We start from the raw sequence: 22,233 nt of genomic DNA, 5'->3' as shown, positions 1-22,233 counted from the left end.
CGTCACTCATCTTCTATTCTTTATTTTTTTTCCTTCTGTCAAAAGTCGTAGATGGTATGATGAAAAACATTTCGTTTAATTCTTCAGCTTCTTTTGCAAAAATGACTGCACTAATTCATTCGTCACAGCTTTAATGCTAACCTTCTTTATTTCTCAGTACCGTGCAAATTGAAGTACTAAATAAAACAAGCATTCGACAAATTACAGTCGGCTATCTCTTCTTCTCATTCATACAGTTTAAGGTAGCTCTTCCTTTCCCAGTTTAATGTGGTAAAGGAGATGAAAAAAAGCAAACGCAACGTTCAATTTCGTTCCACCCCTTTTGCTAAACGCCATAGAAACTTTCAATCCGATTCTAACTTAAGTTTATTTCCGTATTCCAATGTAGCTGTCTCTTTCGAAGCTAATTGGTTTTTGTCTTACTTCTTCTCCTTTTGTTCTTTCCCCCTCCTTCATCTCGAGTTTTTACAGCCTTGAAGTCTAATTAGAGTTCTTTGTAAGCAAGCAATTCCTGATGGAAGTTTGCGCTGTTTGTTTGACATGGACTCTTAGGTTACGTTCTGAATTCACTTATATTTTCATGAATTTTCAATATTATCCATAAAAAGTCGTTTTAATTTAATTGAAATTACATATTCTTTAATGTAAAATTTCATTAATTATTTTATCTCAAACATAAGACTTTGTGTGATGAATAACATCAAATTACATTAAATGCGCCTACTACAAAACTTAAAATGGAACTTAAGTTAATACAACTTTTAAAAAAACTTGTGTTAAAAATCCCGTGTGTGCCCGTGTGTTTGTTAAACTATTACTAACACGTCACAAATGTACAGTACCGTACAGTAAGTTACTATTGGCCGCATAATAGACTACAGACTACAACTGTAAATAATGTCTTCAAAATTCTGCAAAGATATTTAGGTTTTAAATAGCATTTTCATTTGTAATGATATTATAGTCTTAGTCTATTGTTTATTTGACAATTGAATAAGGAAATTATTAATAATAGATTATAAATAAAGTAAAAGAATTTGTTAGGTTAGATATCACAATCAAAAATTTTTCATTGATAACATTTTTATGATACAATAATTTAAAATATTTCTTTTCCCAAATGAAATGTGGCATTAATTAAACATAAATACATATTTTTAAGCACTTTTGAACTATTGCATTAAATTAATTTATAACTTAGTTTATAATGTTTTAAGAAAATTATATCTTATAAAATTATAAACTAAGTTATAAATTATAGCATTATAAGTTCTAAACTTCAATAAGTTTAGTGATAATGTATTCACAATCCTGTAAAAAGGAACGACTTACAGTAAACAAATCGTGTTTTTTGTAAAAACATATTTTTGATAATTTAAAAAATTTAATAGAAATAAACACTATAAAGTTATATATTTAAGTAAAAATATATTAATTTATATAATTTATTTATAAAGTTACTTTTTTCCATTTAGAAGAGTTTAGAATATGATAAATTTACTAGGTGTTTAATGAAACATGACGAAATTCCACAAAATCCGAAAACAGCAATTAATAATGGGAAAAGAATGATGTCCTGTTTCTGCTAAATATGGCGGATTTAGCTGTGGGACGGGCTTCTAGTGAGGGCAGGCCCTGTTCGAGGGAGGCCTCCTTCATTCAGCTTGTGCGTGAAACAACAGCTGCTGAGTGGATGCCAAATTCTTTCCCCACCAAAACCTTTGCGGATTAAATTACAACCTCAAATCTCAGTCATCTCATTACTACAAAAACTAAATGTTAAGTAAGTTTACAATGCTTTTTTTGTAGATTTCTTGTACTGAGAAATCGCTTTTGATGTAACGATAATTATACTGTGTTATTATAGAAAAGTCTTTCTACGAATATTAACATAATACAATTAAATTGGACTAGACCAATTTGATATTTTAATCTATCAAAATATATTCTAAAAGATAATTGAAAAACTTCTAAAGTTTATATAAACGAAAATTATTCTTGTATACTCATAAAATTTTATTATTATATAGGCCTATATTCATATTTGAACGTTCAATTGATAGCTAAATTTAGCAATAATAAATTAATAATACAATTTCAAACAAATATTAAATCTTTAAAAAATTCTAAAAATATCTCTTAATCTTAGCGTTTTGAGAGTTCAGTAGGTCAAAATATGCTGGATAATTGCCAAGTTTATGTAAATTTAATACAAATCATTATAGAAATTATATAGGCGTAACTAAAAGTTTTATCATTTTCTAGCATATTTTCTAATAGTTTAGAAGCGAATAACTTAATTTCGATAAATATAAGAACGTGTGAATAATCTATTTATAAAGATACAAATTTAAATGAAAAATTCGTTAGAAATTTATGAATAATTAAAGTAAAGCAAACGATTTTTAAAGTATTTTAACGTGGTTATGAAGATATTAAAGGCGGTATATAAAGTGAGAGCAATAACCAATCGGCGATTAACAGTAATAAGATGCTACTTTATTCCACATCCATTTCTTCGTATGGGCGTTTCTACTGTATTTTTATTATCGCTGCTAATGGTTAAACTTAAATAAATAGGAAGACGTAACTTTTCTGTATTTTTATAAGCATGTAGGTGTGTATTTTGCAAATAGGTCACGCCTCTCTAAACTCGAAGCACAGGAATTTTAAATAGTTATTAGTCTAATAGTTTTTGTTTCAGTGATGTTAAAACGTTTAATTTTTTCCTGTTCGACTGTATAAAAATCTAAGCTAGTTATTAAATTCATATATACTTATTTTTAAAATTATTTTAAAGGTTAAAACTAGTAACGTCGTTAAATAAATGATTTTTTATAGATTTTAATCGTAAAAATTTAGAGTTGTAAAACTTAAAACGAAATGTTATTTCGTTAAAATATTCTGTAAGGATTTAATAAGGAAAATGATAATTAATTCGAGAAGGTTTCGTTTATTTAAATGTGTAGGCCTATATAACTCTGTAAAGTATTTAAAAATATAATTGAGGGGGACGGTTTTCTTTACGGCCTGCCACATTGCCAATTCGTGTATTTATGAAATAAATAATAAATAAAATGAAGTGAATTCGATATGCTCTAGAACATATTCTAATTTTAAAAATCAAACTTTGTTATATGATATCTATTTGCTGTAAATGGATATAATACATCATCGAAACGAAATTAACTAAACGTAATGAATGCGGGTTTATAAGGAAATTTAACCTGTTGCCAACATTTCTTTCACTCATGTCGAAATCTCAATTCTCGCTCATTATTTGTCACAACTTGTCAACACATAAGTCAGTGGTAAGTTTCGCCCACGGATTTATCCATAAGTAAACATTAGGAAAAATAACTTAACAGAAAAACTTTGAGTTAGGAGTGACAAACTATTTTTCATGTTTGTCCTGTTCCATTTAAGTGACGTCGGAATCTTCTGACGTCACATCCTCGACAGAATACGTCATCGGCGACGTCAATCAACTAGACCGATGTTCTGCTTGTCATATACAAGGGTGCGGAAATTAGTGTGACAAGTCTCTTGGATTACCAAGATCAGTGGTAGGCTAGATACGGTAAGTAGCTATTTAGGGCTGCAGTAATGTTATAATCATTAGCTGATATACAAAAGAAAAATACCATATTGTTAATGTGATCCTTTTTAATTTGCCTGGTAATAAATTGCGTCTTTAAGCTTATGACTTTTTATAACTTAAATTTAGTAAAATTGTACCTTTTTTTTTAATGTTTATGAGTTAATAGTTTTGAAGTTGGACTGTTTTATAAGTTAGAAAGTTAAATCGGGAAAGTAAAAGATTGCATCAGGAGTTACATAAAGCCATTTATAGTTCACCTGAAGATGTTTAAATTTGCCCTTGAGAGGGGAGCGAAAAAAAGGAAGAAATATCGATCGACGTAGGTGGCCTCTGACCTTCGTGTTTCAGGTCGATTATTCTGACACTTACAACGTGTTAGATTGAGAGAAGGAAAAAATATCACTTTTATGAAGTTCTGTGACTACCGAAAAGCCTCTGCGAGTCTTGAATACTAAGTAACATTCACTTCGGGGTTAAGATTAGGACGATAATATGTGTTCTTGAAAATATCCACACGATCTTTAATGACCTCCGAATCTTTGTCACGCACATACTATCTTCTAAAGTAATATTTACTGAACGAAATGAGGAAAATTTTTTCATTGATTTTCATTGTCTCGTAATTACGGTTAACGAAAAATTAACTGCAATTAAAATTGCTGAGTTATAAGCTGATCACAAATTATTATTATTATTTGCTTAATTTAATTTTTAATATTTTAACTAGATTTAAAGACAAGAATTTAATTTTAAGTCGATTAAGTCATCAAAATTTATGATTGTCTTTACTATCATTTATATAAGTATTTTAATGATTTGTTTAATCGTTTTTTCTAGTATCTATCATCATTGTATTCATAAGATTCTTTATGGTTGGTTAATTTCAATAGATTTGGTAATAGGCGGAAAGGGTGAAAGATATTCCGAGTACTTGTAACGCAGTATAACATTAGCTATATTAGGACTAATTTAGTGGTTTTTTATTTATTCAATTGTTACAATAAGCAATAAGGCGATGTCTCTAGAACAATAAGACTACCCCCTATAAAATGCCCAAAGTTATAGAGCCAATCTACTATTAGGAAATAAGTTATAAAATTTTATAGAGCATTAAAGATTTAGATTTGTTTTATTTTAAAAACTCGAAAACTTCGTTAATAGATTAAATATTTAGACTTAAATTTATACATTTATTCTTTTCTTTCCGACACTTAAATACGCATCATCAATAGGTAAAGTGTGTAGGATGAAAATGTTTTCTTTACTGTTATACAAATGTAATATTTCTTGCTTATTTTGGGATTCTTTAGAAAGAATTGTAATCAAATTAATCTGTAATATATATATAGGCTATACATATATAAACATTAGGCCTAGAGTTTATATTAATTTTTTAAAGAATTTTTCAATTTATAATTTTATTTAGATCTTGTAGTAACCTACTTTTTAATTAACACCAATTAAAAACTAGTTAATTTTTTAATTAAGTATTTTATAATTCATATTGAATTAAGTAAGCCTAGCTTATATTATAAAAATTTAATAATTTTATTTATCAATCTATATAATTTTGTGTTAAAATTTTTGAAATTAAGATAATAAATGAGCTTTTTTTTAAGAAATTATTTATACACAAGGGCGATGAAATTAAGCTTAGTCTAAATAATAATAATTCTAAAAATGTTATCACGGTAAATAGTTTTATTTTAAATACTTTTTTTTTTTTTTATTAAAATAAGGATAAATAAATTTAGTTAAATGAAAATATTTTTCTTAAAAACCATTGTTATGATAGAAAAATGGATGATTTCTTGTTAAACACTTCAAGTTATTTTTAATTTGGTTGATTAGTTGAATTAAATTAATCAAATTAATCCAATGAGAAATTGAGCAGAATTAAGGAAAATTTCAATTAAATTTCAAAGATTTTCAATAAATGTTTATTCATACTTTCTGTATGGCGCCATCTTGTGATGCAAAAATAAACAATCGCATAATTAGCTAAATTAAATAATCGTAATACGTTAAACAATAATCGATTTTTAATATATTTTAATTAAAATAATCTTAAATTATTTTAATAAATAAATATATTTAACTCTATATCATTAATAATATTTTAATTTTTTTTATTGTGTTGATAAATGCGTTTCGACAAAGTAATTTTGAGTTTAATAGATTAAGCAAACATAAAAAAAAGCCATGAAAAATTTCAGCAATGTAATTCTATTTAAAAGCGTCGTCCATTCTGAAAAGTACAGGTGTGTAAATAGCCACGATCTATTCTTTTGTAAATCACGAATACAATACTTTACAACAGTAGACAGATGTCTAAGTGATCCATCATTCAAAAGAGGAGCGTTTCAAACTAACTCTTCGGTAGTCGTTATAATATGAGAACATTTAATTTTCAGTATTTAAATTAGACTTATAACTCGTTTCAGTAATATAAGATCTCTGAAATGTTTGTTTAAAAAAGTACAAGGAAAAGAAAAGGAAAAAATAAAAACCACAGAATAAATACCTCTATTATATTAGTCCTTCTCTTTCGTGTTTTTCTGAAGTGCACATGTTGCATACCGTCTATAAAAAAATTTTTACAGACAAATAAATCTTATTTTAACATTTAGTAAATGTATTTTTATTGAAAAAACATTCTAGTTTTTACTATAAAAAATTTTTATTATTATAAATGATGGTGCGTTTCAAATGTCTATTCTCAGTGCGTGCAATGTGTCTCCTTTTCTTTCAATTGTTTTGAGAGGAAAGGAATAAAATGTTGAGATAAACTAGACAAGAAGACAGAGACATAGATGGAACAGACATGCGACATTGTCCTTCATACTCTGCACTCATACCGAGGGGAAAGGGGGCAGGTGTTGGGGACCTTGGGGACAGACAAATGATTGATCATCCACAGGCCCACCCCCAAGACCGTATGGGGAGACAGTGGCTAGATCCGAACGGAAACTGTCCTCTGAACTTGCTCCCTCTCAACAAATTGTTTGGTCTACTTTCAGTCCTAACCTCTGAACTATTGTTAATCGATATACCCTGTCACGAGTGAAATGACCGAAGACAACAAAATTCAATAGTATTAAAATTGTTTTTGTTATTCATGAAAGCTATACATCTTTTTCGTTACCCACGAAGCAATTTTTTAAATTAAAACAGCGAAAAAAACCTTTATTTTCGGTTTACCATTTTAATTAGATCCCAACGAATATGCTTAAAATAGAATAAGAAGCATTAATCATACAGAAAGGTCTTTATTAGTTTCTTTTTTATAACAGCAAAGGCTAATGGCTCTGTTGTTATTTTTCAAATATTCTGTCACCTATTGAGTACGACATATTGAAATAATTCATTATTTCTCAATGCAGGATAAAATGATCGTAATATCATGCCCTACTGATCTAAATTTTTTACCGTGCGAACGTATTCTATGTTAATAGCTTCCAAATGATAGTGATGCTTAAAATAAAAAAAAATAAACCAATTGATTTATTTTTAATTTATTATTAAGCTCAAATTAAATGTTTCTTACAGCTTTATAAATTTAAACTTGTCAAAATATTTTCTGAAGGTAACGTATCTTAATGAGGTAATCGTTAGTGTGACGAAATGTGAGATTTCTGTCCTGGTCCTTCATATATCATTCTACGAACAAGTCGAGAAACATTCGCTCAGTATTGTTCAGTAAATAAAAAGTTATCCTCCGTATTCTTTAGAACACGGCTTCTTTGTTTCGTCTTCTTTTCAACCATACTAAACAAACGCTACCTTCTGCCGTCAACTTGGTCCGTTATGCTAACAATATCTCCAACTTACATTGCTTGCATTTCTACAAAGCTACCGCAGATACTAGGACGAGGTATTCTGACTGGTAGAAAAATGAGAATCTTAAGTTAAATAGATAAGGATAGAGATACACAGTTGTCTGTGCCAACTGTCTCGAAAGCGATAAAGAAGGCAAAGAAAGGCATCTCAGTCGCCCAGTTTAGCAGAAAGAAGACGGAAAGAATCAAGATAGTTATCTAAGACCTCCTTTGCTGCACAGTTTGATGCCTTCGTCACCCTGCATATTTCCTCTGATATTTTGGAATATTTTCAGAGAAGATTACTTTAGTCGTTAAAAGAAAAATCGTGATAAAAATTTTCGCTTAATTGCAACGGGATAAATGTTAATTTAGAATAAGAAATTCTCATCTTTTTTAAATTTATTTGTTATAAGTTATAAAGTGAAATATTTCGTCTTTAAGAGCAATGAATAATTTTAATTTTATGAATATTGCTTTAATGATTAGGCTGTATTCGATTTTAGTTTTGAAGTTTTTTTTTTTATAATTTATAAATTATTTAAATAATAAAATATCCATTAAATACGATCATTAAGCTATCTATTCGGTAGGCCTAATACTATTTAAGACATAAAATGTATTAACTCCTATTAATTTTCTATAAAATTTATTAACCTAATGTAGCGAAATTTTATTAAAATAAATTTTAATTTTAATTAATTAATTAATTTTTAAATAAATTTTAGCTATGCTTACAAGTTAGTATAATGTCTATTCGAGATATGCAAAATTTAAAATGAGTCAGTAGAAAATGATTTAAAAAATATTGTAGAAATATTATCGTGTAATTCTAAGCTAATTTTGTAACTTAAAAAAGTTCTACGACAACATTACATGGAAAAAAATGCAAAGATGTGCAGACTATTATAGGCCCCTCGTCTGAATGCTATGCGATTATTTAAGAATAGCATTAAATATCCTAGATATAACGAACTTCATTATTTATAAATTTGGTTCTTTATATGAAGAAAGGAATGAAAATTATTCAGTAATAAAATTGAATCTAATAGTTGTAGGCGTATTCTGACACAATGCCCAATTTCATGAAAGCGAGAATTTACCGCTACAAGTAGCCAGACATGCAATATATTTTTCGTCAACTCGACCATACTATACACTTATATGTGGATACGTACAGCAGTTTCGAAGCCCGAACTGTCCATAAACCACCAGGGGGTGTCTTCCCCTCATTGCGGGCGGTCTTTCGGTTTGTAACCGCTGTGGGTTGTCCTCCACCCCCTCCCACCCATTCATCTCTCTCTCTTTACAGTGCTTGGATTGGTTGCTGATGGAGGTCCAATCGAAGCGGAATCGACCCGTTGGGGGTAAACTCGCATCTCGTGGAGACTTCAGCCCACCAAACACACACAACTCGGCCACCGGACCGTATTTACCGTGCCCGCATGACTTGGTTCGCTTTTTAGCCCCGGTAACAGACCTTCAACCTATCCATCATTTTACTAACAATATCTCCGGGACTTGATTTCTCGTTCCCTTCTATCCCTCCCCACCTTTTAATTCGGTAAAATTGAACACCAACGTCGTATCGCGTGAGGACCAACCCTCCCTCAGACAGTTCGTCAGTAAGGGGGGTGCAATCATCGGGGTGGAAACAGACATTTGTATGCGTGCGTGAATCCAGTCGTGCGAGCGTGCGAGCTGTTCGCCTGAATGAGAAATGAGGTGCAGGCCGGCCGACGCAAAACAGGAGAAACGCTCTTATAGCAAATGTCCACGCTTTCGCCAATCGGACGAGCAAAAGCAACAGCTTTCGGGTGACTTTCTTTAATTCCGAGATTAAGTTAAGCCAGGACTAGGCGCAGTTTACCTACGCATCACGTGTCACAAAATCTGGGTATTTACTCCGAAAAAAATGGAGCTGGGGCAAGAAATTTCCTCTATCGCTACCGCAGCAAGCAATGTTCTAGTAGAGCAGATGTTAGTTTGCACCTGCAAACTTCACCTGCTTCTCGCTTCCTTAACACCCCCGCATCGTCTCTAGCACCTGGCGTTGACTTAACGCACAATTTTCATTGTTACTTTTACATACTCGTCTTTCATTTAAGCATAATTAACGTTGTCTCCCCTCTCTCTTTCTTTCTAGAATCTAGTTTGGTTAGTGTACCATTGGACGTCACGTGGTCACATGACAGTCATAGCAGTAGGCCGGGGTCAACATGACAGACTGCTGTCGGGATGTCCCCATCTGCGGAAAGATGCAGAAGGCTTCTAACATTTCTCCAACTCCGTATCCAGCCATGACCAATGGGTATTATACAGGAAACGGATCGAGCACTACAGAAGGAATTCACTTTTATCAACAAAGCAACTATACAGATTTCAGCTATCCGGTGCAAGCGAAATCTCCTTCGGACCAAGAAAACCGCGAACCCTATCACGTACGTAATAGTGATGAAGCATCTAGAAGTACTTCCTTACATCGTCAGGGATTCGTGTATTCGTGGATGAAAGAGAGCCGATTAAACACCACCAAACAGCAAGCGTCACAGGAGTTACATCAAGCAACAGACACAGGTAGGGAATATTTATGAAATGTCGAAAATTATTTTAAACGAGTCCCTTGTCATTTTATTCAGCCACCCCTCTCTTATTAGTAATTAAGTATCGTAAAGCTAACGTTTAGTCTAATGACTTCTTCGCTTTCTGCAACCTGTGACTGTAAAGGTTGACTAAGCCTAACGATTACGGTTAATGAGACGGTTGGTGGTTAGGCCTAACAATTATGCCTAATGACCACTGTGCTTTTCCTTACTTCCCTTGAGAGTGATCGCTTCGATTACCTGTTCCACCTCCCAAAGCGAGGCGAATTCTCTTCCTATTTTCGAAAACGGCTCACATTCACCTCCGACTAAGTGATCTTTTCCACACAATTTTAGCCAAGAAGCTAATTGAATTCTTTTATTTTCTGATCTGTTATTAAGACCGAACCTATTCACACGTATATTCACGAGGATTGCTCCTCACCGGTCCATAAATCTTAAGTTAAACGCGATTATCTGCTATAAAAACTCGAAAGAATTAAATTTAATAAGCAGAAATGTTCTTTTAATTATGATTAATAGGTTATACTTTATTGTTATTTAAATAAAACAAGATTTAAAAAAAGAAATACAATTCATATATCTTCTATAAATTATTATTATTAATTCGAAGAATAGTTGAAAAATTTGAAAGTAGAATGAATTATCGTATCGAAAATTTTGGTTTATGAAAAGAAAAAGGAGATAAATCTATATTTTGGAAGCATTCTAGTTTAAACATATCCATTTTAGAACGTCTGCATTTGTCACTTCGTTTACATATAAATGTTCATCTTTACATTATGAAACGATCTATCAAATCTTTCCTAGTGTTATGTATAATGAATATTTGAATTTTCAAATTAATATTCGTCTAAATTAGTTTCCCTGAATTTAAATAAATGTGAATATAAACATATAAAGTAAATCTAAAAATAAGCCAATGCAATTGGAGATAGATTTCATGTTGGGTCATTCCGGGAGAATTGCCCCACCTAAGGAAATAAATTCGTTAAAATCGGAAACTCGCCTTATTTTTTACATTTCAAATTATACAAGTAATGACTGTAAATGTAAAAAAAAATCGAGATTTATTTTGGTTAAGGATAAAATATTTGGCCAACAATAACTAAAAACAGGCCTATGACTAAGCTATGTAATCTAATTTCTGCAAGGCAAAATGAATTAAGGATTACGATAAATATTCTTTATGGTAATTAGATTTAAGCTAAGCACTTGTTAACTGAATGATTAATGGATAGAGTTCTTGCTTGATTGTTTGATTCAAGCATGATTTAAAAGCATCCTATTCTATACAAACTACACTACAGTACTTTGAATCCTTTTAGTTTTCCTTGCGATACTTCAAGTTTCTATCATTCTAGAATTATAAATTCTTTTTAAAAAATATAAACATTAATCAATGTAATTACTAATATAATACAGAAAAGACAGATTTTTTTCTTTATTTTAATGGTAAATTGGTCAAAATGAAGAATGAGATAATGGCTATAATTGTAAATATATGTAATGCGTTGATAATAGTTATTTATGTACACGCGTAGACCATATTAATATTCATAACATAAATGAAAGACTGCATAGAAAATATTCAATCGATAAAAAAGCATGTACTCTACTCTCTTAAAAAATGTTTATTTACGTTTATCAATCGATATTACACATATATTTATACTAAAATAAACAGACTTGTAGCCTATCAACTATTTAGTAACTAAAAAAAAAAAACTTATGTTCCTTAGTTACCTTCTATATGTAAAGGTTAAATAACATTCCTGGGAGAATATTTTTATTATAGATTATTTTATTAATACATTAATTTCTAATTATTTTAAATTAATTTAACTAAATTTTTGACAATAGGCCTAGGAAAAGTAAATTATATTTATTTTTATATCATGTAATTATAGGCCTAACAAATAACTCTGTAGAAGCGTGTCATAAATGAAAACATTTTTTAATAATTATTTTTAAAGTTTATAAATATTAACCTATAATTAGAATTATAAAAATTATGTTTTTAAAATTTAAAAACATAATTAAATTCTATAAGTTAATATTTAATAGTAAACTTACGCATCAATCATTTGTAAGTGCCATTAATAACCATACATTATCTGTAAATAAAATCTTGTAAATATTTTTTAAACAACACGATAAAAATTATTAAAAAAAAAACGTTTGAAATCTTAAAAATTTTTATTTTTTATTACTTTAAGAATAGATCTATAGAATAATCCAATTACCCTGTCTACAAATTTCTGGAACACGAAGAAGAAGAAATTAAATTAATCTATGCAAATTGTTTTTCAAAGACATTTCTCTTTTCTAATCACGTGTTTTCAGCTAACAGAATTCCCGAGTACATAAAACAATTTATCTTACACCTGTTATAGAACGAACTGTTTTGATTCTACAGAATTAACTAGAATATTGATATAAACCATGCATCTGGTCATTACGGGAACTGAAGAACGGCAATCCTTATTTGTATATTCTATTAAAGTGATAACAGTAACGTGTACCCCAGAGTAAAAGAGAGAAAAAAAATCCTCTGCGGAGGTTTATATCAGGCACGTGTTCAGGGCGACGAGGTTGTTAAATTAGTTAATGACACGGGCAACCGCAATGAACTATGAAGATGGTTAATTAGCCTATTGCTGGCAGTTGTTCGTGTGTGGCCCGAGAGGGACACATGGAACCCAGTTCAAACTTGTAATTCAGATAACTTATTTACAGTACTTTACCTTATGGAATTCAGAAAGATGTTAGAAAGCCTCAAATCCCGTAAAGTGTCACTCATCTTTATGTAACGTCTGGTAAATTGTTACATCGGCGTAATTGATAAAATGCCTCACAATGCATTCTGTATCATCTGCAATGTGAAAAATGTTTCATTATAACCGAGTTTTGTAATTAGATTAATAACTAACTTACAAATTAAAAATAAAATGTTTTTGGCCTATATACGACTCAAAAATTAGATAATTTAATAATTTATTTGATTATTACTTTTATATTATAAAGATATTAGAATCTATCTGAAGCTATGCGACAGGGGATCTTCAGGGGATTATTCGATGACGTATAAAACATCTATTCACTCATAGACCGTAGCATTAAATTCGTATCAATATTCTTAATTGCATTGTTCTATAACTTGTCAAACTGGATGCAGAAAATTGTTAAAGATCTCAAATAACTTTAATAATTAATCCCGTTTTCAGAATATTCATCGAAAAGACAAAGAAACGTGGATTCGATTTTCGTTTGTTGGACGATGATTTTATATAATATAAAATAAAATAGAAATTATTCGGTGCGTTTTAAAGAAGCAAAATAAACAAGGAAAAGGTAAGAAGGAATAAAAGAGATGAAGTATCTATAAATCGTTAACTTCTATCAACACGCTTTCAACGTGTTAATACATCTTCCGGAAGCTCGGCTCTTTGCTTTACGTCTTTGTAGAGTAGACAAATTGATTTATACGAGGCCAGCCACGATCATGACTGTTTCTTTCGCTACGTCCACACACTTAATGCTCCCGTAAATCTCGCGGGCGGTGGTCGACTCCATAAATCTTTCTCCCTCGCGGCTCGCCGCTTCGTCGAAGACCTTAAGCGTTTTGGAGTCTATTTACAGCTTCTCACAAAACGCTGTACACAGTTAATCTCTAGTGATTCTTATGCTAATTCTATTAACTTAGTGAATTTTCGGAATAGGGTTTGACTTCGTTAAAACACCGCGAGACATCTATTAGCGCATATTAAATGCATACTCATTATTTGCAAGGAAATTATCCTGCTGAGATGAGAAGGGTTATCAAACTGTTCTATATGTCAAAGGCTTGTTAAGGTTAATAGAATATTTTACTAAATATGAGAAAATCATGCTGGGACGATTTAAACTTTAAATTACAAAATTCTAACGCTTTTATAAATTATAAATTTACATAATTGTAAAAAGTTTAGAATTTTTCTTTGAAAATTAATTTATTTTGATTAACTGCTTCGTTTGTTGGACGCGATCTGTAATTATCTTATCATTAATAGATTTGTTTTCACTCTATTAAATTAATGAAAGTAAATTTGATTTGTTGAAATTCTTGCTGTGAAGAAATAAAATTCCATTCTAATCCTCTAAAACTAGAATTAAGTTAATGGGCCTAATAAATGTTTTTCTACACCGATGTTTCCTTAATGACCAGTGAGAGATGACTTAGAACAATCAACTAAACGTTAAAAAATGCTTTTTTGTTTTGTTTTATTTTCTTTTTCTTCCTCGTCCCTCACTGGTTTTTCTTCAAATTAACTAGGTCCTAAATTTAAGTCTATTTAATGGAATTTTCTTTCTTTGATTTTTTCCACATTCGCAAAAATTTACCTGCTCTTGCCTATCTGATTCAGGAAATAAAACGTTTTTTCCCTCCTTTTTTTGCAATTTTTACCAATTGTTTTGAAGAATTAACAGTTTTGTAGACTTATCGTAAATGGGTTAATGGATGTTGAAGGTGGTCGGAACGAACAGTTAATGTTACGTTGACCAAATAATTACTTATCTTGGAACAAATAGGCTCTAACAACGTAATCAGACATTCCATAAAAGAGAATAGACCCATTTTTTTACTACTTTCGTATAAAATATTTCAGAATTAGCTTATTGGAAACATTTAATAATATTATCTTAATAAAGTATAATAGACAACAGATTAATAGTGCGATTTAAAAAGGATTTTTTAAATTCTGAAATGTATTTATTTTTATATCTCCTAGCGCTTATATAATCTTGACTATTAATAATCCCATTAGCTTATATAATCTTATAAATGACGTATATTTATAGTAACTTTATACTGTTATTCTTACAAAAGATAGGGTGCATATGTAAACTTATAAGGATTACTACTGATTCATGCTTCATATTTTATAACTTTATGCTTTTGAAAATATTATTCGATCATTTCTAGTTATATTTTTCGTTCAGAAAATTAGATTTATACTTTATATTAATGTATTATTTATAGAAGACAATAAAATATCATCCGTATGAAACTAGAATATAAATTTTAAATTGAATGAATCCAAACGTTGCGTTACTTTCAAGTAACAAAAAATGGTTTAAAAATTATTGGAAGCATTATATTCAGTTATATATACCAAAAAATTATATAATAACTTACTGTGGTTTTACTTTATATTATTAGTAAAACATAATATATTGTAAAAGAACATGAAATAGCATATTGGCTTACGGAATGTAAAGAATTACATAATTAATTATAGAGTGAGGCAAATATAATTGTATTCGTTGAAAATCAGACTTCTATCAATATTTCTTTTCATTATAGTTGAAAAGTAGGTGTTTTTATAATTATTTTATAGGAAATAAAATTATTTTCTAGAGGATTTAATGTCATTTCATTTCATAAAAGCTAACTATTTACACTCGAAGAATATGATCAACAATATTTCTGTTACTTCTAATTATAATTTAACAAATATTGCTATTAATTAACTATTAATTAATTGCAAATTAAAGAAAATTATTTTATATACTAAAAGAAGCATTGTAATAGTGAATTCTAATCCGAGATAAGCTCTAATAGCATATTTAAGACAAAGATTAATTTTTAATTCCATCAATTGTCGTTTTCCTTAGAATATGGGATATGCATATAGAGTAGACTGGACGTATTTAATAATTCTTTTTCTTTGGTGCTATATTTCATGATAAAATCCCCAGTTTCCGAGATTATTCTTGGTCCGTGACAAACCCTCTGTCCTTCAGAGCATACTTTTGAAAGACCCCCTATGTGTTGCAGATCCTATCTATCATTTCCCTTATAAGCCTATGGCTGCACCATTGTTGATTCCAGAACATTTTAATCGACTTTAGGATCTGGAGACAATGTTCTGTTTTCACTTTATCTGTTCCTTAGCAGTTGATCTTACTTTATCTCTCTTAGTGTTTTCACGCTTTGTCAATCATTATACTGCCAAACAAAGATGTTTTGCTGACTTCAGTAGGCTGAAACATGCTTATTATTATATTTTATCATAAAGCAAGGATTGAGCATTTAATCTGTTTTCAATATACTATTGAATATTAAATGCGATATTTATATCTCTATAAATCTATTCGTATCACATTTCAAAACTTTTAAACGCATACAATTTATTACAAAATAAACTTAACACCATTCTTCGTCTGTACTAAAAATTATCAGTTATATTAAGCTCTAAATTACCATCAAATTCCCAATTACTCGATAAGTTTTTTTGTAGATTACTGCCAATGCCCGATTAATGATTAGTATTAACCCATTTTTCTACACCTTACAGCAGATAATTATTAACATATTATTTTTTATTTTGTATATACAGTATATATATAAATTACAAATTTATCAGTCATTAAAATTTATAAGAAAATATTTANTGGCATTAGTTTATACTGTATCCAATTTTTAATAGTACAATGCTCATCACAATTCATCAATTGTTGTTCTTATAAAGTTATAACTTAATTTTCATTATTATCAAAATATAATTTGTTTAAACAATGAATTTAGTCGAGTATAAGAATTATATTAACTATAAAAATAGAATAGATTGTACAGTATTTATAAATTAAATATAAGATTATAATCAATATTATTTGTTTTGTTTCCAGGAGACCAACCAATAAAACGTGCAAGAACAGCATATACCAGTGCTCAATTAGTAGAATTAGAAAAAGAATTTCATTTTAATCGTTATCTATGCCGTCCGAGGAGAATAGAAATGGCAGCTTTACTTAATTTAACAGAACGCCAAATAAAGATTTGGTTTCAAAATAGAAGAATGAAGTTCAAAAAGGAACAAAAAAGTAAAGGGTTATCCGTAGATGATAGAGCACCTAGTCCGTCATCTGGAGGAACCGAAGGATCTCCACTTCCTCAAACACTGTCTCCTATCGGGCCATCTGTTACACCTCAGTCTACAACTTTATGCCAAGTGAACGAAGAAAAAACGTTTTTAATCATTTATCAAATTGATCGTTAGATTTTTGACTACCATTTTCTGTTATCTTATCTGACTGAACGTGTGATATTTTCGTTACATTTTTCATTTAGAAACACGGGATTTCAAGAATTTTCTATTAGTCATGCAATGTGTTTTGATCAATAATGTAGTTCATTCATCGCACGAAAATTTACTGACCGTTACATGTGTGATTTGTAATTTCTGCTTTATTCATCCTCTTACTTGTAGCCTATACTAAATAAAAGTATATGATACAACGGCACATTTATAACACTGATTTGAAGGAATTATTCTTAAAATTAATTTACCGCTTAACTTTATTGATCATATCTATATATTTTTCGTACTTGAGTTGTTATTCTTTATAAAATATGAATTATTTTTAATAAAATAATTATTCTAGCATATGCCTATTATTGTTTTTACAATTTATTAATGTAAAATGTAATGGGCATGTATCTCAAAAATCTGCATAAAATTCAAAGTTATTTAAAATTCATTAATTATTTTTACTTTAAAATAAGATTCTTGGTTAAAGATAGGTTGTTTAACGTTCAGATGAAATGACCAGGCTGCATTCAAACTTTAGTCTTTCCATTAACCTCCGGAAGTGGAGGCTTTGAAGTGTACCAAAAATTCTTCAATCGTATTCTGCAATGGATCAAGTTGACTGGGTCGTGAGCATAATGGGAGGTGGCCATGTCTGGCCTGAAGACATAGTCAGGGTAGCATTTTTTAAGAAGGATTCGTCACTCTTCTGAATGCATTCGTTGCCATACACTTCTTAGGTGATGGAGAGCCATGATGGGTCAGTTCAACCAGGACCTGTGAACGTTCCTTTGAACTGATTGCCAGCCAAATCTGAAGCTTCGGCGAAAACTTGGAGTATCATTTGAATTTGATTTCGAGATCTACATCTAGCCCTTCTTTGATGAAATAGTGATTGTTACCAGCCTATTCATTTCCTTCAAAAGTGAAATAAGACTCGTCGTCCATATCCATATTAAGATTGACGCCTTCGAGTCTTCATCACGCAGCTTCTGCAGGTTTTTTTTTAGTAGCAAGTTGCTTCGTCTTGTATTTTGGAGCAGACTTTCACTTCTTGAGAATTACTTGACGTTCCTTGAGAATCCGGTGAATGTGTGAAATGCTGAACTTTCGAATTTTCAAGCGCTTATCCAACTTTTCTCGAGGCTTCTTTCTCCAATTGGTTCCTTTTTCGTCCACTTCCTCTTTCTTCTTTCTGCAAGTTCCCGTTGCTATACCTTTGAGATGATGCTATACACTGTGGAACTCTCATTGCAGAGAAATGTTAACTGTATATGATTTCCCATTTTCGTGATTTTCAGTATAAAATCTGCCAATCACATTTCTTCTGTTTTTAAAATAGATCGTTATTTACATAAACTTTTTCGATAAATGAAATCAAAAACATTCTAGAAAGAATGTATGCTGTCTCGTATATCGTATATATTTGCATTACCGGAAAACGCTATTGAATTTGTGCAAATTTTTAGGATACACGCCCATATTTAATAAGAGGCTTAAAAATTTGGTTAAATTAGTTACACAAATAAAGTTTTTATGCTAAATAATTCTTTTATTTTTTTATAAATCGTCATATAAAAAATGAGAAAAGGAAAAACAAATAATTAAAAATATTATTATAATTATATTGAAATGAAAAAACAAAGATTTGAACAACAATAAAAGTTCTTTTGTTGAATGATATATTTTGTTATTAATAGTAAGATATAGACCTATAATTAAGATAACGTCACTGTATATTATTATGTACTTAGGAATATTTTCTTACATATAATTTTACAATCGAATTACTATTTATTATTGTGTTCCAAAGGAGATTTTTATCTGATCAATGCTAAGAGCGGAAGTTTTCACTTGTAGGCCTTATTTGTTACTCTAAGTATTACTAAATCTTAACGTAAGAATGCCACAAATAAATGAACATTTTAGTAATTCTATTAATGAAATAAATTACAAATACTATGAAAATTTATAAACGTTTTAATAAGATTAATTATGTATCAATATTTTAATTTATAAAAATAGTTAATACAATAACTCTTAGAATTATTTTCACAGTCAATTTTCAACATTAAAATATTAGAAGAAATATAAATTTTAACGTGTTTTTTTTTTTCTTCTTCTCTTGCAAAGAAGAACACAGAATATCAATGATAGTAGCGTGCGAGTCATGCAATTAGATGTTTCCAGCTGTTTTCTTTTGTTTCTCATTCATTAAGAGGCCCTTGGCATTAGTTTATACTGTATCCAATTTTTAATAGTACAATGCTCATCACAATTCATCAATTGTTGTTCTTATAAAGTTATAACTTAATTTTCATTATTATCAAAATATAATTTGTTTAAACAATGAATTTAGTCGAGTATAAGAATTATATTAACTATAAAAATAGAATAGATTGTACAGTATTTATAAATTAAATATAAGATTATAATCAATATTATTTGTTTTGTTTCCAGGAGACCAACCAATAAAACGTGCAAGAACAGCATATACCAGTGCTCAATTAGTAGAATTAGAAAAAGAATTTCATTTTAATCGTTATCTATGCCGTCCGAGGAGAATAGAAATGGCAGCTTTACTTAATTTAACAGAACGCCAAATAAAGATTTGGTTTCAAAATAGAAGAATGAAGTTCAAAAAGGAACAAAAAAGTAAAGGGTTATCCATAGATGATAGAGCACCTAGTCCGTCATCTGGAGGAACCGAAGGATCTCCACTTCCTCAAACACTGTCTCCTATCGGGCCATCTGTTACACCTCAGTCTACAACTTTAGAAACGAGTGATATGGCGATGCATCATTATCACGAACCTGACAATGCTGAGGCTACAGACTATACATATCCTTTGCAAACAGGTCATCACATCCAAGTTGCACCATTAAGGCATTCTCCACTCCATTCGCTGAAACATCCTGCACAGATGGCAATGATCCAAGCACCATTAAATTTACACCATCATCCTGTTGATAGAAGAATATTGAGCCGAACTTCTTCCGAATGTTCTCCGTCATCAAAAAACTATATCCAGCAATCAGAGACTTCTGGGTACAATCGTCCTCTTGCTCATTATGCCCCTCAAGCCGTTAACTGTGTACAGAATGATACTTCTCACCATACATCTATAGAATCGAGAGGATTTCAAGTCTCAGATAGAGTTGTGGCTCATTCTTTTAATCAATCGTTAGAATCATCCCATTACCCTTCCTATACTGTTCAGAAAAACGTTCATTTTGGGCAACAATGGCCTGCGTATCGAGTACCAGAAGAGAATCAGTGCTGCTCTCAACAAAAGTTAGTTCATCTTTAATAACGATTTAAAAGAATTTATAGTCCTGTTTAACTCTTATTCACAATTTTTATATATAAATATCATAAATTTCAACGTTTTTCTGAAGAAACGACGATGATATTTAACGCAATTACTTATACGTTTTTGTGATACAGAGTAAGCAAATACTATCGAACTTATAAAGGCCTGTTTATTTTATTTTTTAATTATTTCTTTCAAAAAATTCAAAGCGTATCTATCAAAATAGGCTGAAAATGCGAATTTAAAATACAATACGAAGAATATAAAATAATAAATGGGTTTATAGTTTCCTATTTTAATTTCGTTATCAAAATTTAAGATTATTTTTTAATGNTCGTCTTTCATTTAAGCATAATTAACGTTGTCTCCCCTCTCTCTTTCTTTCTAGAATCTAGTTTGGTTAGTGTACCATTGGACGTCACGTGGTCACATGACAGTCATAGCAGTAGGCCGGGGTCAACATGACAGACTGCTGTCGGGATGTCCCCATCTGCGGAAAGATGCAGAAGGCTTCTAACATTTCTCCAACTCCGTATCCAGCCATGACCAATGGGTATTATACAGGAAACGGATCGAGCACTACAGAAGGAATTCACTTTTATCAACAAAGCAACTATACAGATTTCAGCTATCCGGTGCAAGCGAAATCTCCTTCGGACCAAGAAAACCGCGAACCCTATCACGTACGTAATAGTGATGAAGCATCTAGAAGTACTTCCTTACATCGTCAGGGATTCGTGTATTCGTGGATGAAAGAGAGCCGATTAAACACCACCAAACAGCAAGCGTCACAGGAGTTACATCAAGCAACAGACACAGGTAGGGAATATTTATGAAATGTCGAAAATTATTTTAAACGAGTCCCTTGTCATTTTATTCAGCCACCCCTCTCTTATTAGTAATTAAGTATCGTAAAGCTAACGTTTAGTCTAATGACTTCTTCGCTTTCTGCAACCTGTGACTGTAAAGGTTGACTAAGCCTAACGATTACGGTTAATGAGACGGTTGGTGGTTAGGCCTAACAATTATGCCTAATGACCACTGTGCTTTTCCTTACTTCCCTTGAGAGTGATCGCTTCGATTACCTGTTCCACCTCCCAAAGCGAGGCGAATTCTCTTCCTATTTTCGAAAACGGCTCACATTCACCTCCGACTAAGTGATCTTTTCCACACAATTTTAGCCAAGAAGCTAATTGAATTCTTTTATTTTCTGATCTGTTATTAAGACCGAACCTATTCACACGTATATTCACGAGGATTGCTCCTCACCGGTCCATAAATCTTAAGTTAAACGCGATTATCTGCTATAAAAACTCGAAAGAATTAAATTTAATAAGCAGAAATGTTCTTTTAATTATGATTAATAGGTTATACTTTATTGTTATTTAAATAAAACAAGATTTAAAAAAAGAAATACAATTCATATATCTTCTATAAATTATTATTATTTAAATATTGACAAAGTTTCTTTGTTTTGTAGGAAAAATAAATAATATTTTAGTGGAATAAAATCAAAAATTTTCCATAGTTAGATTGTAATGGAAGCTGCTTTTCCTTATAGTGTCGACAATAAGACGCCAGTCGCAATTCAGTTTGTATAGTTGGATCGAAGTGGTGGGTCAAAAGGTCACATGCTCCTCCCGGGAGGGAAATATCATTGAAACCCCTTATCGTCGGTCCCCTTAAGGTTGCTGGCCGCCCGCGACAAACACGGTTAGTGTAGAGGAACCGACAATCGGTTGTCACGACGACCAGGCACTAATTATGAAGGATGAGTTTGCGGGGAACTGCCTACTCTGAGCTTGGACACTTCGGACTTTCCTA

The 22,233-nt window shown here is 30.7% G+C and overlaps 1 protein-coding gene across 3 annotated transcripts in view; it reads left to right on the top strand.

Annotated features, from left to right (window-relative positions):
* Positions 1-19,912, top strand: part of LOC111634343 (homeobox protein HOX3-like) — a 42,922-nt gene extending 23,010 nt beyond the window's left edge. For 2 of the 3 annotated variants that reach the window (XM_023379108.1, XM_023379116.1), the window contains exons 2-4: positions 9,566-9,996; positions 16,695-17,012; positions 19,874-19,912. In XM_023379108.1, the coding sequence (XP_023234876.1) occupies positions 9,639-9,996; positions 16,695-17,012; positions 19,874-19,875 (678 nt within the window). In that variant the 5' untranslated portion in view covers positions 9,566-9,638 and the 3' untranslated portion in view covers positions 19,876-19,912. Of the gene's footprint in view, positions 1-3,340; positions 3,581-9,565; positions 9,997-16,694; positions 17,013-19,873 lie in introns of those variants that run through there. The other variant, XM_023379101.1, reaches the window with a different exon arrangement.
* The last annotated feature ends 2,321 nt before the right edge of the window (positions 19,913-22,233 follow it).

The sequence above is a fragment of the Centruroides sculpturatus genome, unplaced genomic scaffold (assembly GCF_000671375.1).
Source record: "Centruroides sculpturatus isolate CEXI.00-Female unplaced genomic scaffold, Cexi_2.0 scaffold210, whole genome shotgun sequence".
NCBI lineage: Eukaryota > Metazoa > Arthropoda > Arachnida > Scorpiones > Buthidae > Centruroides > Centruroides sculpturatus.
Note: the sequence above shows the minus strand (reverse complement) of the source record. Positions and strands in the feature narration are given on the sequence as shown.